The sequence below is a fragment of the Dromiciops gliroides genome, chromosome 5 (assembly GCF_019393635.1).
Source record: "Dromiciops gliroides isolate mDroGli1 chromosome 5, mDroGli1.pri, whole genome shotgun sequence".
NCBI lineage: Eukaryota > Metazoa > Chordata > Mammalia > Microbiotheria > Microbiotheriidae > Dromiciops > Dromiciops gliroides.
Genome location: NC_057865.1, coordinates 52,107,850 through 52,125,597, shown reverse-complemented (window position 1 = coordinate 52,125,597; position 17,748 = coordinate 52,107,850). Strand labels below are relative to the sequence as shown.

General features: G+C 40.0%; 1 protein-coding gene across 1 annotated transcript in view; it reads left to right on the top strand.

Moving 5' to 3' along the window:
- Nucleotides 1-425: 425 nt before the first annotated feature.
- Nucleotides 426-17,748, top strand: part of ADAM22 (ADAM metallopeptidase domain 22) — a 264,257-nt gene continuing 246,934 nt past the window's right edge. Inside the window, 2 exon segments of the mRNA XM_043968835.1 lie at nucleotides 426-975; nucleotides 1,548-1,723. Of these exon segments, the coding sequence (XP_043824770.1) occupies nucleotides 888-975; nucleotides 1,548-1,723 (264 nt within the window). The 5' untranslated portion in view covers nucleotides 426-887.

Sequence of the window (17,748 nt, the reverse complement as noted above, 5' to 3'; positions counted from 1 at the left end):
AAGTGCTCACAGACGACCTTTCAGTACTCTGCTCTAGAACTTTGCCAGGCATCAACCTTAAGCTTATTGGCCTATACTTTTGCAGAATCTACTTTCTTCCCCCTTTGGAAAATCAAGTTATTTCTTATGTCTAATCAATGCAATCCACAACTGTTTGTAAGCTTTTGGAAAGAAAATCTTTGGGCACTTTTTTTTTTTTTTTGGTCAGCGATCCTGATGAATTCTGCCCCCTGGGTCAGGCTGATTTTCCCTGGGCAATTTTCTCTGTCCCTCTGCAATTATGACTGCTGTAGCTCTCTCAGTGGCTGACACAGATGGGAACAGAGGAACTGAACTCGGAACTACATTTCCCAGCTTACTCTCCTCCAATGTCTCCCCCTCTAGAGCCGAGGTGGGCGATTCCACAGGGCACTAGCTCACTCTCGCTACTGAGGCGTCCTAACCGGGACGAGGCTTAGCTAGGCGAAAGGGTGGGAGGCGCTTGCATTCACTTGGGCTCCAGCAAAACCTGCCCAATGCAGCAGACGTTGCTGCTACCCGCCAGCGGACTCCGCTACTGCACAATGCAGCACTGAGGCGGCCAGAGAGGCTGCAGCCGCAGCCAGCCCTAGGAGATACCGCAGCAGCACTGGGCTCGGCCGTCATTGGCCGGCCGGCCGGCAGGCAGGCAGGCAGTGCCCGGCGCTTCGGGCTAGGGCGGAAGGCAGGAGAAGGAGAGGGAGGAGAGTGCGCTCGCCTGCCAGCCGCGGAGAGGAGAGGAGAGAGATAGAGGAGGGGAAAGAGGAAAGGCAGCGCCCGCCCGGGGCTGGATGCCCGTGTCTCCACCATGAGCATCTCTCCCTGAGCATCATCCCTGGCTGGGGCGGACTGAAGGGCAAGGGAGAGCCATGCGAACTGCGGAGGCTGCGGCTCTGCTCCCCTGGCTGCTGCTGGGCATCTCGGGCATCTTCCCGCTGGCTCGGTGCAGGCTGCCAGGTAAGTTGCCCACCGTTCATGACTGCGGGATGGAGGGAGCTCCGCGACGCACACAGGCCACTTGCTCACTGGCAGATTGCAGGGATGCGCTGGAAAGAGGGAATCCCATTCCCCGGATGTCTGAGAGCAATTGTTTTTATGCGGGTGTAGAGGAGTAAAGCCAAAAGGGACGGGGTGCGTGCGTGTTTGTGTGCGTGTTGTGCGAGAGCCTCTGGAGAGGGCTTTTCCCCCTTCCTTTTAATTTCTGCAGCCTGGGAAAGCTGGGAAGGAGGATGCCCCCGTCTTTGGGCCCCGAGCCTGGAAGCCCTCTCTGGGGTGCGCGGGACCAGGGCTCTTGGGTCGGGTCTGTCTCCCGGGAGGGATGGGGGAATACCGGGGAGTCCAGGGGCTCTTGGGCCGGGGTCTCTTCCCAGAGGGGGACTTTTTTGTTGTTTGTTGGGAGGTTTGGGGAATTGCATCGTGGGAAGGGCACGACAGAGTAGTTGGGCAACCTTTGGGTTCGGGGTGATGATTGTCGTCTCCTCTCCTCCTTCCCGGCTCCCCTCGCCCCCTCCACTTCTCCCACCCCGGAGGAGACGCCTTGTTGACGGAGCTGGAGAGAAGGAACGAAAACCGCTTTCTGGAGCGAGAGAACATCGTGCCCCTCCGGCTCATCTACCGCTCGGGCGGCGAGGACCAAACTCGCCATGACGTGCTCACCACTCGGATCCGGGGCGCCCCGGCTGGCGGCGGCACCGGCGGCGGGCAGGTGAGCAGAGGGCTACCCGCGGAGGTGTGTGTTGTGAAGTAGGGGGCGGGGGAGACGTGGTTCCGATTGGTTTCTCCGACGCCCCTAGCCAGCTGTCCAGGAGCTGCCACCCAGATCAGGTTTCTGTTGCCCCGGAGACAAGGTGCCTTCCCTAACACTGGCGGCCTCCATCCATCCAAATGCTAGTCATGTCGGATGCTCGCGGCGGAATGGGTGGCCAGGCCAGGCCGGTCAGCGGGGCGGGCGGACAGGGCTTGGCTCATCTCAAGTTCAAGTTCCTGCAGGATGCCCCCCCAAAGCTTGGGCAGTGACTCGGCCAGAGCAGGAAAGGACAGATGGCCGCTTTATTCCCTGATTTAAAAAAAAAAAGGAAAAAAAAAGAAAAAAAGAGTCATATTGATGAGTGAGAACAGCAGTTTAATGGGACAGAACTAGGGTGAGTTTTCTCCAGAAGAGAAGACTTTGTATCTTAGTAATCTTCTCTATAATAATCAAAAGCAAATTGGATTAAGGAAGCTTTAAAAAAAAAAAAAAGACAAAACAAAACAACCATCCCTTTTCCTGAGGTCCTCCTGCTAGATTTCCAGCTCTGATTTGCGCATACCAAGGAGGATGCCCATCCTTCAACTTCCTAAAAAGGTATATCTCTTGTTAAGAAAGATTTTTTTCGGTGCAATCATCCCAAGACATGTTGATTTGGAAGTATTTTAATGGTTTAATTTTTAAATAGTTGACTATGCTTCCATCAATAACAGGAAGCCAGACCTTACCTGGACATTTATTTGGAGCTGCAAGTTATATGCCATAAATATTAATAGTGATGTAAATATTTGATATGTTTATAAAAATTGCACTGCCAATTTACACGAAAATGCAGGAGATGCTCCTTTATCTGAGGCAGTCTTTTTATAACTGAAAAGTCACATAGGCCTGGTTGAAACAAAACTACACTGAAATTTTTTCTTATGTAATCAATAGAAATCTCATCAAGAATAATGCTTTGGAAGCTTTTTTTGTATATTTGACAGCCACAGGAACTTTTCCAGAGTTGTTTGATTAAGTGATGTATACATGGAGAAGATACTGTATTTGCTTTTGTAAAATTTGCATTTGTTTCCACTCATTTTAATTCTTGTAAAAGTTTACTAATAGATGGTAGTAAGGTATTTTTGGTTCAGACATATGATTTCATGGAGGTAGAGAACTCCCAGTGAAGAACCTCCCTCCACCAATGCAAATGGTCCCTGTTCTGTGACTTAGAATTGTAAAGAGATTCCAGGACCCTGAAGAGGTTAAGTGACTTATCCAGAGCCACACAGTCAGTATGTTAGACAGCAGTGGGCTTTGAACCCAGGTTTTCATGACTCAGAGGCCAGTTCTCCATCTCCATCTGGTTCTCTATCCACCTTGCTAGGCAGCCTCCTGGATATTCTAAAGGGCCACAATAATAAATGTTTTTATTAATGATAAGTCTTTATGAGTTTAGACAACTCATAACTAAGTGTAATTAAGGGTAGGGGTATTTACCCCAAGATATTATTTTTCCTCTGTTTTGATTGATATATACAGCTTAAAGTGAAAGTAAGGACCCACTTTTCCTTACTAGTCAGTTTCATTTTAACCATTAATAGGAATGTCCTTATAGCTGTCAACCTTAGGTGATTGTGTAAAATATAGCATAAAATCTTTCTGGTACATGAATGGACTATAAGATACTAAGTTTAAGAGAAAGTGAAGACCTGCATTGGTAAAGGGAATTTTCTCCCCCAGACTTCCCTATATCATTGAAAGCACAGTTCCAAACTCCTATTCTCTTCTGGTATAGGAAGAAAGTTTTCTTCATTGTAAAATGGAGTTGGGACTATAGGATGTCAGAGGGTCCCTTCCAGTTTTAACTTTCAGAGACACTCATCTCTCCCTCCCCAATTCTTTCTTTCCAATAACTATGTTAGAGCAGAGCTTCTCAATCTTTTGAAGTTCATACATTCATAAATTGTTAGAACTGGAAAGATCTCAGAAATCATTACTTAAGACCACAATGTTCTAAAGGTTCATTATTTCTTAAATTAAAAGTGAATTCATGAAAGCATATATTTATAAGAGGGAGATGAAAAATCCTCTCCATTTGAAAATGCTTTGTAAAACTTTAGGTTCTATAAAAGTATGAGATATTGCTAGAAATTCAAAAGTATATATCCATATACTTTTATTTTAATGAGAATTATGTTTAACTTACATTATTCATCCAGAAAAAGTATGTGCATATGCATATATATATCTATATCAACAAATATCTTTCTTGGTGTCTGTATCTATACTTATCCACCAGCTAGTTGGTATGTTTGTGTGTGTGTGTGTGTGTTTCTAACTACAGAATTCAATGATGTTTTCCAAAATGTTCTCAAATCTCATGGGATAACAGATTCCATGGACTGCCCTGCTTGACTTCTCTCCCTCATCACTATTATCCCTCCCTCCCCCCAACTCAATAAATGTCACTGACCAACAGAATGGTCAGGTTTTATTAAACATAAGTTATTATTCCACATCAGAAACAAAAAATATAGACAATTCTTTTTATAAATGTCACTTTTATAAGAAACCACCCAATGGGACTACCAGGAAGACTCTATCATTTCATCAGTGGTATCTTTGAAGACACTTGAAAATCATTAAGATAGAAGATTTTTAAAGTTTTCTTGGTGATATCTGTCTTTATAGATAACATTGACATTTCCTTTTTAATAGCATTGCCTCTTATATGAGCTCACATTAACCAATAGGATTGAAACTAGTGGGAGCTACAATCAGATGATTATAATTAACTTCTAAGCACAGGGGTTACAAAGAAAAAGTGAAAATAGAACTTCTTGTTGTTCTTTGTCCTTTTTTTTTTTTTTTTGCATGGGGCAATGAGGGTCACACAGCTAGTAAGTGTCAAGTGTCTGAGGCTGGCTTTGAACTCAGGTCCTCCTGAATCCAGGGCTGGTGCTTTATCCACTGTGCCACCTAGCTGCCCCTTGTCCTTTGTTCTTTAAGAGGACCATGACAGATGTCATGACTTGCAGTGAATTGGATTTAAATAAGGATGGGCTGTGCAAAGTCACCAGCTTTACTATGTCCTCTGGAGCCATCTGGGTCTAGTAGCAAGATATATTATCAGCATTTCTGGGATTTTTAAAACAATTGGGGTTAAGTGACTTGCCCAGGGTCACACAGCTAATAAGGTAAAATTTGAACTCAGGTCTTCCCCACTTCAGGGCTAGTGCTCTATCTACTGTGCCACCTAGCTGCCCTTCAAGGAACTTACATTCAAATGGAAGGAGACTGTCTGTTCACAAAGAGTTTTATATATAATCCATGCAAAGTCAATGCAAGTTGAAAATGCCCAGTAGTCTCAACCAGCTCTTTCTTGGAAATAGGAAGCTATAGTGTTTCTTCCATTTTGGTGTTTCCATTGTTTACATGAAAGTAGTCTACCAGTTCAATAAAGGTATATGCCTCTCTTTATAATGCTCATGACATTGCATATAAACAATAATCTTAGTCATATCTGTTTTGAAGTAAGAATGTAACTGTAATTTTGTCTGGTTCGCATAATGCTCACAAGCCTATAGAAGTTTTTATTAACTTCCTTCCCATTTAAGAATGAAATTTGCATTCCTGAATTCCTTTCTCTAAACCTATATGATTAATGTAATAATCATAGATCATAAAAATGAATACTTTTAACTGAAAATAAGAACCAAATCTAATTGTTTACAGTTAGTTTCACTAATGAATGCCTGTGAATGTATTTAAATTAATATAGTTAGTGAGACTTACAGAAACATAGTTACTATATAATGAAAATACTTCGTTAACTTTTTCAGAGTACCATTTCCTATATTCATGATGTTACTCCAGTGAGCTAAATGGTGCCCAACTTGATTTAAAGAATTTGCTGTACCTTCAAAAGTATGTTAAACACTATACTATTTGGTATGCTTAAGCAGCATGGGGATGATTCTAGGTTTTTGAAGTCTAGGCTAATGGAGCATAAACTATAGCAGGTATAAAGTCTGAAAAGACCTCTGATATAGTTTCTTGGGTGGACTGGATGTCTGTTCAAAGCCCAGCCTTGGTAAGTCCCAAGGGATTCATCACTTGGAGAAGATATGTTCAGTGACCTAAGCAAAAAAAATAATAAATGTTTCCTCTCACTCCACCATCTTAACTCCATCCAGCACCGCCCCCCCACCTCCCAATACAACAATTCAAAATAAAATTTACTAAATTACACAGGGATTTTAATCTATGTTGGTGGAAGGAATACCAACAATACTAAGGAAATTAGAAGGAACTCTATTTCCTTTGATTTATTAATTAATTAATAAACCAAGAAACATTAAGAACCTACTATGTGCTAGGCATTGCACTGTCCAAATAAGTTTTGGTTTAGACATGATTTCACTGGCAAAAGGAACTCCTGTTACCACAGCTCATATTTCCTATGCTGATCAATAACTATTCTTCAATTAATAATTTTCCAGAGTTCTTTGGGGGCAATGAGAGGTTAAGCTACTTTCCCAGGGTCACATAGTCAGTATGTCAGAGAAAGGTCTTGAACCTAGGTTTTTCTCTTCCTTCTCAACTGCCAGGATCAGGTCCATTACCAATAGCTGAAACATTAGCAGTATGTTATTTCTGAATGTCACAAAGAGTTTCCAGGAACAAACTAGAGCATAATAATCATAAATTATACATTCAAAGCAACTATATAACTCAATTCATTTTTATCTCCAAAATGTGATCGATACAACTATATTTCTTCTTTTTTTTTTTTTTAAAGTTGAGATCTGCAGAGATGTTGATTATTTGGTCAGAATGCAATCTTTGTTATTGAGTATGAGGCCATACTATATGTAGTTTCTTAAATGTACAGTTGTGTGGACTCATGTTTCCTTTTTAAATCTCAAGGATGTTTATTAGGCTTTCCATGGAAATTTTAAAATGGCCCAAGGCCTTGTTTGTGATGTTTATAACAAGCACACTTGACTGAAAGAAATCTTGATGCTTTAAAAAAATTTACATTATGTTGCATGTGTATAACCTGTATCTGATTGCTTACCACCTCAAGGAGTGGGGAGGGAAGGGAGGGAAGGATGGATAGAATTTGGAACTCAAAACTTTAAATAAAATGTTTATTAAAATTAAAGTTTTAAAAATTTATATTATGTCAAAATATTGGTAGCCCAAGATCAAGGTCATGAACCCTTTCTATGCTTTTGAAGCATGTTTGTCCACAAAACCTGAAGATGCTCAGTTCTTCAAACCCACAGACAAAATATGGTAGTTATATCCTTTCATCTGGCCTGAAATAACTTGTGCTAAATACATTTCTATTTCTCATTTGCGTTTAATTTAGTTCAACAAGCAGTTTAATTGAAAGTACTGATTAAGTATGTATTTTCATGCTGGGGAATTGTAAGCATTTCATATTGTATCTTACAGATAATTTTTAAACCCCTGGAAAAATAAAACTAGATGGTTTTATTACTACAGCTCCCTGATCTTACTGTGCTCCTTTAGTTATCAGTTACATATTGGTCCATATTTTCTGACATTCTCTTTGTCCTTTTCTAACCAAGAGTGAGAGCCTTCCTATCTGTGTGACTCTGGGCAAGTCATTTAACCTCTTCCTGCCTGTTTCCTCATCTATAAAATGAGTATAATCATAGCACTTACCTTCTGGGGTTGTCTCAAGGCTCAAATGAGATAACGGTGCCTGACACATAGTAAGCACTTAATAAATGTTAGCTATCATCACCATCAACACCAGGGGCCTTGTAGTTCTTGTTCATTTTCCTCTTATACAATGCACACATGACATTAATTCTTTTTTTTATTAACATTTAGTCTGTTTTATTGATATTGATAAGCATTCTCCAAAGTTTTTCATAAGCAAAACTGAAAGTAAGGGAATTCTGATGAAAACTGTTCAGAACTTTTTTTAAAAAATAAAAGTATTTTATTATTTTCCAGTTACATGTAGAGATAGTTTTCAGCATTTTTTTATATAAGATTTCCAATTTCGGGGCAGCTAGATGGCGCAGTGAATAGAGCACTGGCCCTGGAGTCAGGAGTACCTGAGTTCAAATCCGGCCTCAGACACTTAACACTTACTAGCTGTGTGACCCTGGGCAAGTCACTTAACCCCAATTGCCTCACAAAAAAAAAAAAAAGATTTCCAATTTCAAATTTTTCTCCCTCCCTCCCTTCCCTCCCCACCTCCCCTAGACAGCAGGTAATCCGATATAGGTTATATATATGACATTCATTTTTAAAAACACTATTTTGTCTGCCTTTCATTTTCTTCACTATTTTATCCTTTGCTTCTGATGTTTTAATTTGCCTACAAATGGGTCTCCTCTTGCCAGAAACCATTATTTTCAGTACATGACCTACTGGAGACTTTCTTCTCCTATTTGATGGAAAGTGATGATACCTCCAAAGGGGTCAGAAATACTCGAGACCATGGACAGAAGAATGTGAAATTGTCCTCTTTATGATTCCTTGGATAAACAATGATGATTGGAAAGAAAAATCAGACACACAGAGACGTGCCATTTTTATTACTCTTTCTTACGTGCATAGCTAAGTAGGGATGAACCATACTCAAAAACTGTGCTGCTTAAATTCAGGAACTCTGAGTCAGCTTGACAGTGAATTGACTGGAGGACTGCTTCCCTTGCATAAATAGAGCTCCCAAGAGTTTTTGCTTTGGTTAAGTATTTTGCAGGAGTAATGTAAACATTTTTTTTAATGTGAATTTGTTAAAAAAAAAAGTAGCTGAATATTAACAAAATGGTGGAACTGATCCAAACTTTAAATGTTGCTGCGGAAAGAGGAAGGGGCAGCAGGACTGCATCATTTGCAAATTTACAAAAGTAAGATGCACAAGTGCACATTTTTCTCTGAGTCCTTTTTCTACAGGACTGGATCCCATCCTTCAGAGTTCTCTTGAGTTGCTCTTGCACCTTATGCTTCTAGGAATTAGGCATGGTGCCTAGTGATTTTATGATGCACAAAAGTAGCCAGGATGGCATAACAACCCCACAACTTACACATGAGGAACTTCGGGGGTTTAAAGATCGACAAGGAGCACCCTCGAATTTCTCTGACTTCACCTGTGTCAAAGGGCTGGAGTAGGTTTTGTGTTCTCTGTTTGTGTCTACAGTATTTGCCAGATGGGAAGAATGATTTTTCTTTTCCCTTATAGAATCATATATCCTGAGATGTTCCATAATAGGAGCTGGCAATGTTGCTGGCCCTGAGTGATGTCCATAGGCCTAAGAAGTACCCATGGGTGCTACTGGCAGGTGTAAGATAGAACAGAAGGGACAAATATAGGCGGGGAAGGGGGGGACTTGGGGAGGAAGGGAGGAAGTGAAGAAAATGAAGAAATAAAGAAGTGAGGAAGTGAAGAAAGAATGAAGGAATAAAGGAGGAAGAGAGAAAGGGAAGAAGGAAGGAAAAGAAGAAAATAATAATATAAAATAAATATGCAGAGATTTAAGGTTTGCACTCATTTGAAAGAGAGAAGGGAGGAAGGAAGCAAAGAAAGGAATGGAGAAAGGGAGAAAGGAAGAATTGGTATTATGGGGAATAGTATGGTGCCACTGATAATTCCCTCATCTAACTCAGGATCACCAAGGCCATAGTTTGTTGCTATCTCTTCTATAGGAAATGGATTGTTAATTGATACTTTAGAAGAACTGTTTCAGGTTTTAAGATATAGTAGACATATATGGGATATAGCAAATGTTCATTCTGACATTTTTGTGAGTAGCAAATGAATTTATAAAAATGATCAAACCAAACAGTGTGTGTATGTGTGTGTGGGAAATCACATGAAAAGTATACATTGCTATTGTTTACCCTCCATTTGGATGCTTAGACTGATTATTTTTAATCCTTTTTGTATAAACAGATGATTTCTGATATTCACAATATCACTGTTGCAGAAGTCCCTGGGCAAAACTTAAAGGCTAATCAAGGATCCATATTTATGCCTTGTATCTTCCCAATGAAAAGGAAAGTATCACAATCCCCAAAGTTCTGACCAATTAAGTGAAAACTAACTTTTAAATTATTCTTGCTTCATGCAGTTTTGATCCACACTTCAGATCTCATTTGTCTATGGAACCTCTTTTGACAGTGCAGATGAGTATATTTTCTACAACCTGCACACTTGGAGAGGTGCCTCTTTGAGAGGTTCCATGTCCTTATCAGGGATCACACAAGCAACTATGTCAGAGATAGGAGTGGAACTCAAATCTTCTCAACTCTGAGTCTGGTTTATTGTCTATTATTCCCATAATGTCTCATAATAATCTTTCTTACTGTCTAAGGATTGTGTGATATTTAAAATCTAAATTGTGGTCGCCTTAAATCAGAAGCTTCAGCTCTAGTCTAGAGTTCCAGCCTGGTTGGGTTCTTCCTGAAGTCCTCCACGAGCCTGCTTTAATCAGGAACTCCTTAGCAAGCTGTTTGTGGAAGCTTTTTTATAGATCTGGAACAGAGGCGGTCCTTACACACTGCTTCAAGGTGATTGGTTGGCGTCATCCAAATCCATTGTCTTTGAAGGTGTTCTCAAGTTGAGTTCACAGTCTAGTTTCTGAGAACAATACCTTCTTAAGGGATAGCCAGGTGTGATTACAATCCAATTAACTTGAAGTAGGCTTAATCAGCAGTCAATCACTCTCACTTGATTCAATCAGTATAGATTAATCTCCAGGTGGGTCTTTGAGTATCTGCTAAATCCCATTATTTCATCACAATTGTAAGTCTTTTATCTTCCTACTCTTGTCATTTGATTTTCTTTTGAAATAGAAATCAATTTTCTGAATTGTAATCTCTAAGTAGATTGTGCACATGGCATATATTTTGAGTTTAGGAGTAAAATTTTTAAATTCGGTGCCATCATCTAGAAATACCATTTTGACCCAGAAATAGGAGAAATAAATAATTTAATCTTTTTGAAATTAGGCTATTTCTCATATCAGATGGATTTCAGAATCTATACATATAGATTACCAAGGGGAAACTCAACCTTCCTTTATTTATTTATTTGTTTATTTATTTATTTATCTATCTATCTATCTATTTATTTATTTGCTGGGAAATGAGGGTTAAGTGACTTGTCCAGGGTCACACAGCTACTAAGTGTCAAGTGTCTGAGGCTGAATTTGAACTCAGGTCCTCCTGACTCCAGGACTGGTGCTTTATCTACTGGTGCCATCTAACTGTCCTTTCCTTTATTTAAAAAATTTTTTTTAGTTTTTAGTGAGGCAATTGGGGTTAAGTGACTTGCCCAGGGTTATACAGCTAGTAAGTGTTAAGTGTCTGAGGTCAGATTTGAACTCAGGTACTCCTGACTTCAGGCCCTATCCACGGCACCACCTAGCTGCCCCGCCTTCCCCCCCCTCCCCCACTTTCCTTTATTTTAAAAAATCACTTTAGTTTGCCAAGGACTAATACTTCTCAGGGATGCTTACCTTTCATTGGATTTTTTTTTGTCCTTAATAAAAAAGATAGGGATCTTCAATGAGTATGGGAAGTCAATAATGCTTTCTGAGGGTTGAGAGTGGAGTAGTCATATTTTTCAAATGGACTTCCATTCTCCACCTTAGTCAATGGAACCCCCAACTGATTTCTTACCCAAATTGACCTCCTCTGCCAGGCATTTAGCAATTTTTTTGGGGGGGTGGTTTAGCACAATTCTCCCTCTCAAGCATGTCAATTTGACTATAATCTTCATTTCTTCCAACAGTGAGATCAGAAAGATGAGGTCAGGACATTCCTTCCTCTCTCTTGGAAGCAGCTCAAGCAATCCTCTTAGCTCTTGAAGGACGCTGATAATGCTGCTTATCAGGGGAGACTAACTTCAGTAATTCAAGGAGCTGTGATTTCTTCCCCCATTAATGAAGATCAAAATAACCCACCCTCTTCTAGTAGATGAGCCTCATGAGTTGCTGTGGCTGGAAAAAAGAAGGAAAACTACCCTCCCCCCGCCAACAATCATTACCTGTTGATTGTCCTCCCAGTGATGAGGGTTTCAGAATTTAGATAGACTACCCCCTGGGCTAAGGATGGGCTTGTACCTCTAGTTCCACACCTGAAGTCTTTCAAAACTGTTAAGATCTATCAGTTCACATTCTGCACTGACAAAGCCTTTGAGAGATCAAGATTCACTTCATAGCACTAGGAATGGAATGGAATTTTAATTGAGGGATTGGAGGAGCTTCATGAATGAATAGTCTGGTTAATGAGATCTCCTTTAGTATTCTCAAGACTCTTGGGCATCCTGTTTAGAACTCAGCTCCGGAAAAAGGCGTCTTATCCATGGCAGAAGGGAGGCATACAGAAAGTGGGACTGTAGTCAAGTGAGGAGGTTTGGGTTTGGGTTGTCTTGCTTTGGGGCTGGTCAAAAGCAGGTTAAATCCACACCAGGGCATAAGACTAGTTTAGGAATAATTTAAAACCAGTCAATAATTTACCACCGTGTAGTGGAAAGAGCTGGATTGGGAGTGAAAGGATCTGGGTTCAAATTGTGGCTTTCCCACTTATTCTCTATAGGTCCTCTGACATTTAACCACTGTAGACTTCAGGCTACTCATCTATCAAATGAGGAGATTGGAAGAGATGACTCTAATGTCCTTCCTAGTGCTACATCTTTGGTCCTCTGGCCTCTTTGCTGGCTGCGGGCAAAGGCAGTCCAATACAATGGACCTTTCTCCCTTCCTTCCTTCCTTCCTTCCTTCCTTCCTTCCTTCCTTCCTTCCTTCCTTCCTTCCTTCCTTCCTTCCTTCCTTCCTTCCTTCCTTCCTTCCTTCCTTCCTTCCTTCCTTCCTTCCTCCCTCCCTCCCTCCCTCCCTCCCTCCCTCCCTCTTTCTTTCTTTCTTTCTTTCTTTCTTTCTTTCTTTCTTTCTTTCTTTCTTTCTTTCTTTCTTTCTTTCTTCTCTTCCTCCTTCCTTCCTTCCTTCCTTCCTTCCTTCCCTCCCTCCTTCCTTCCTTCCTTCCGTCCTCTTTCTATCTCCCTTTCTTTCTTTCTTTCTTTCTTTCTTTCTTTCTTTCTTTCTTTCTTTCTTTCTTTCTTTCTTCTCTTCCTCCCTCCCTCCCTCCTTCCTTCCTTCCTTCCGTCCTCTTTCTATCTCCCTTTCTTTTGTTCTTTCTTTCTCTTACTTTTTTTTTTTTGGGGGGGGGGGGAATCTCTCCTAGCTCTAATAGCTGTGATCCTATAAGTAGACTTCTGAAGAAAGTGAAAATATTTTGATTCAAGACTGCAAAAGTAATGCTTACATTCTGAGGGCTACTGTTACAGATAGCTATATGATATAATAATAACTAGCATTGACATAGTTCTTTAGGGCTTGAAGGTGCTTTACAAATATCTTATTTTTCTTCTTTCCAAGAATGGTGGTAGACATATACTATTATTATCCTTATTTTACAAATGAGAAAATTGAGGCTTAAAGAGATTGTTTTGCCCAGAGGTTTAAGTGACTTGTCACAGAGCCTGAGGCAGGATTTTAACTTAAGTCTTCCTGACTCCAGGTGTACCTCTCTATACAGTGTGCCACCTAGCTGCCCCTAGATATATAGATGTCTAGAAGTAGAATAGGCAGCTAAGTGGTACAGTGGATAGAATGCTGGGCCTAGAGTCAGAAAGACCTGAGTTTAAATCTACCCTCAGACAATTATTGGCTGTGTGACCCTGGGCAAGTGACTTAACCTCAGTTTCCTTATCTGTAAATTGAAGTCGAGAAGGAAATTTCAAACCACCCCAAAGTCTTTGCCAAGAAAAACTCATCTGGAGTCATGAAGACTTGGGAACAACTGAACAAACTACATTTTGGTATCCTTCTCTGGGGCCAGTGAGGTTGCACTGGGTCTGGAGTCAGGAAGAACTAAGTTCAAATCTCACCTCAGACAATTACTAGCTGTATGACCCTGGGCAAGTCCTTTTAACCCTGTTTGCCTCAGTTTCCTCATCTGTAAAATGAGCTGGAGGAGATGGCAAACCACTCCAGTATCTTTGCCAAGAAAACCCCAAATGGGGTAACGAAGAGTCAGACACAACTGAACAAGAACAGAATGAAAATGGTGTACTGCATAGAGACCTGACCTTGGAGTCAGGAAAATTTCTGTTCAAGTCCAGGCTTTTAAGCATCCCCAAATACCAGCTGTATGAATCTGGGCAAGTCACTTGGTGTCCAAGAAGACTCTGTAAGACTTAAAGTTTCAGAACATTTGCTGATTTGCATTGTAAAAGGGAGTTTTTTTCATTGGGGAATTTGCTACACTAATGAAATCACATGCTCAGTTCATATGTATGTGTTTACATACAAGCATGTATACATACATACATACATATATACACAGCTAGTCAACATGTACTCATATATTGTTTTTTGGGCTTAATTCCTTAATAATTGTTTTACCAACGAATGAATGATGTCTTTAGGAAGCCCTTTGTATATACAAAGCTACTGGGGATATAAATGGGGAAAAAAAATTGAGGAGAGATGTGCATAATATTCATTTGCTCCAAAATTAAATCAGTCTTAGTTAGCAGAATGGTCACAGTGGTAAGTCAAATCTAGTAATGCTTCTTAAAGTCTTAAAAAGAATCAGGTTCTGAGGGCCTCAACTGTAGAAAAGTAGAAAAAAAATGTATTTGTTCTGAGATCCTGTGAGAGCTCATCTCATTTAATCCCTAGGTTAAGTTTAGCATTATGTTCTTGCACGGTTAATGTTCTTTCATAGTTCATGTTCTCACATAGTTAATGAAGGAAGAATATCATTAATTTAGAAGCTATCATCCATTTCAGTTGAGAATATTTACTTTCCAGTGAATAAAATAAAGCTTTCTAGGGGGTATTTGACCAATCAATCATTTACAATTTGACTCCATACTTTTAATTTTTAAACAATAAAGTCTACGGTTTCTAGTTCTAGCCCCTTCCAGAATAATGGGGTATACATTCCTGGGTTTAATTTGTATTGCACAAACAGAAACCAACCTGAAATATTGTAGTAGCAGACTGGTAGGCCTGGGTCCAATTAAGGATGCTTTGGCCCTGAGGGGGACACTATGACAATGGAAAAATACAGTTGATCAGCTTTTTAGGGTCAGTTAGAGATTACTCTTTCCCTGGAGAAGCAAAGTAGTTAATTAACCAGGTAGTGGTTGGTCAGATAATAAAGCAGCCACCCAGAAAGGTGGGCTCCTTGAATTTACAACATGAGCTTACTTGGGAGCTAGTCGTGTTTGCTATGTGATTAGGACCAGGTAGTAACAATAATCTCAAGTTAGAAATGTGGAATTTTGGGGCAGCTAGATGGCGAAGTGGATAAAGCACTGGCCCTGGATTCAGGAGTACCTGAGTTCAAATTTGGCCTCAGACACTTGACACTTACTAGCTGTGTGACCCTGGGCAAGTCACTTAACCCCAACCGCCTCACCAAAAAAAAAAAAAAAAGTAGAATTTTTATTATTCATATATCCAAATAGCTAACATCATAATTTTCAAACTGCTGTCACTTTTCAGTCTTAGGTCTCTCCCCCCACCCCCTTCTTGCCTCTATAAAATTGTGATCTTCTCCTTTGTTCGGGGAGTTGAAGTTAAACTTCTTCTCCCAGCCATATCTGTATGTGCTATCTGATTAAGGAACATGCCATAAACCTGTACCTCCCTGGGAGTTGAAGTCAAGGCTTCTTCTCCCGGCCATATCTCTGTGTGCCAAATAATAAAAATTTTTACTTAAATTTTGATTGGATCATGTGGGCAAGTAATGCTTTGAAAGAGGAATGTTTTCAAGAACCCATCTAGCAGTAACAATATGATGGCTAATAGAAAGTTCTAGTTTTACTAATCAGCATTTCTATTCCTGAACTTGGCATTGGCTTTTCTGTAGACAATTCATTCTGTTTCTTTCATCTCTATTTATCTTCTTCCTTGCCCACCCCTCCTACTTTACTCTCTCCATTTGCCATATTCCTCTGAATGGAGTTGGGATGGTTTTAGTTATCTTTCCCATGACCCTCGGTTTGTTTGGATGTTATTTCCTAACTCGATTTCTGTCAGGTGTCCCTTTCTTTCCTTAGCAACTAAAGTAAAAACCAAACCTTTAAAAGGCCACTTGCATTCAGTGTTGGGAATTCTGCTAGTTGTTTACTGTTAGACCTGTGAGGAATCACAAAACGGAATGTAGTCTTACCAATCGATCTTCCCATCTAATTCCTAACTTTAAATCAGGGGTTCTTAATTTGTTTTGTGTCATGGAACCCTTTGGAATTTTGGTAAAGATGAGATGGGGGTCAGCTACTAGACCAAGAGATGGAAGCAACAACAACATCCAAGCCAATACACAAAGCTACCTTTCCATTAACCCCCTTAATTACTTTGATGCCTTTGATCGCAGTAAGCTTACTATACTATCAATTCATTTAATAGTTTCTCGTAGCTTATATTCACCAAACATTACTGTGTTTGCTACTTGTCACGGAATTTTTTCTTCTTTTGTTTTGTGTGTTTTTAATATTTTATTTTTTATCCTTGTTAAGGTTTTAATCACAAAAATATAATAAATCTTTTTCATTAGGCCTTTATACAGAACAATTTATGCCAGGGCAGCAAGGTTGTAAAGCAAAAAAAAAAATTTGAAGGGCTTAAGAAGTCTGATATCATGAGACACTGACAAAGCTCTTTTCCAGAGGATTGATGATGAAACATATTACCCCAAATTTGTCAGAGATGGGATGAACTCCAGAGTATGGAAGAAGACATGCATTATAATTTTGCTTGACTATACTTATTTAATATTTTATTGATATTCTTTCACCCACCCACCCCCATCTTTATCACTATCTATTAACTCACTCCTCCAAAAAAAATCCCTTACTTATAGGACATAAGGATGAATTAGGCAAAATGCTCCAAAACATTGGCATGTCTAAAAAAGGATGCTTCATTCTGTTTCTGTTGTCCATCACCTCTCTGCTATTTAGTCAGTGAGCAAGCATGTATCGAGCACTCACAAAGCATCAGGAACTACTAGGAATACAAAGAAAGGCAAAAAACATTCCCTGCCCTCAAGGCATGCCATGTTGTTTGTCCTTTGTTCTCAAAGAGGACCAATGATATCACAGGTGATATCTGGACTTGCATGTGAATTGGATCTCAGTGAGGCAGAGCAAAGTCACTAGCCTCACTCTCTCCTCCAGAGTCATCCAAGTCCAGTGGTAAGGCAAAAGTCATCAACAAGGACAAGACAGAGAAAAGAAAGTCAGCCTGAGTCAGAAAGACTTGGGTTCAAGACCTTTCTCTGACACATACTGGCTGTATAATAAACCTTGGTCAAGTTATCAAATTTCTCTTAATATTTCATTTATAATTAATATAATTTAAGAAAATTAATTAATTCTCTTAAATGATTGAATTTCTCCATGCAACTCTCTGATCCTATAAATTGAAAATTAGGAGGGGGTCCGTATTGGTAGATGGAATTTCCTCCCTGGAGGAATTATATTAATTATATATTAATGAATTATAGACCAAATATACACTTCCATCTGGCCCCAAATAATTAAATAAATAAACAAAATGTCAACCTTTTAGATAAAATATCTTATTGTTTTACCACCCGAAATTTAGTTTAGACTGAAAGGGAAGAGTTTATCTCAGGCTGCCCTTAAGGAGCTTACATTCTTTTCTTTTCTTTCTTTCCTTCTTTCCTTCTTTGTTTCTTTGTTTCTTTCCTTCTTTCTTTCAGGGCAATGAAGGTTAAGTGACTTGCCTAGGGTCACACAGCTAGTGTCAAGTGTCTGAGACCAAATTTGAACTCAGGTCCTCCTGAATCCAGGGCCAGTACTTTATCCACTGTGCCACCTAGCTGCCCCCAGGAGCATTCTAACAAGGGAGACAACATTATAAAAACTGCACATAGAAAAGTATGCAATTTCAAGGGAAGCAGTGGCA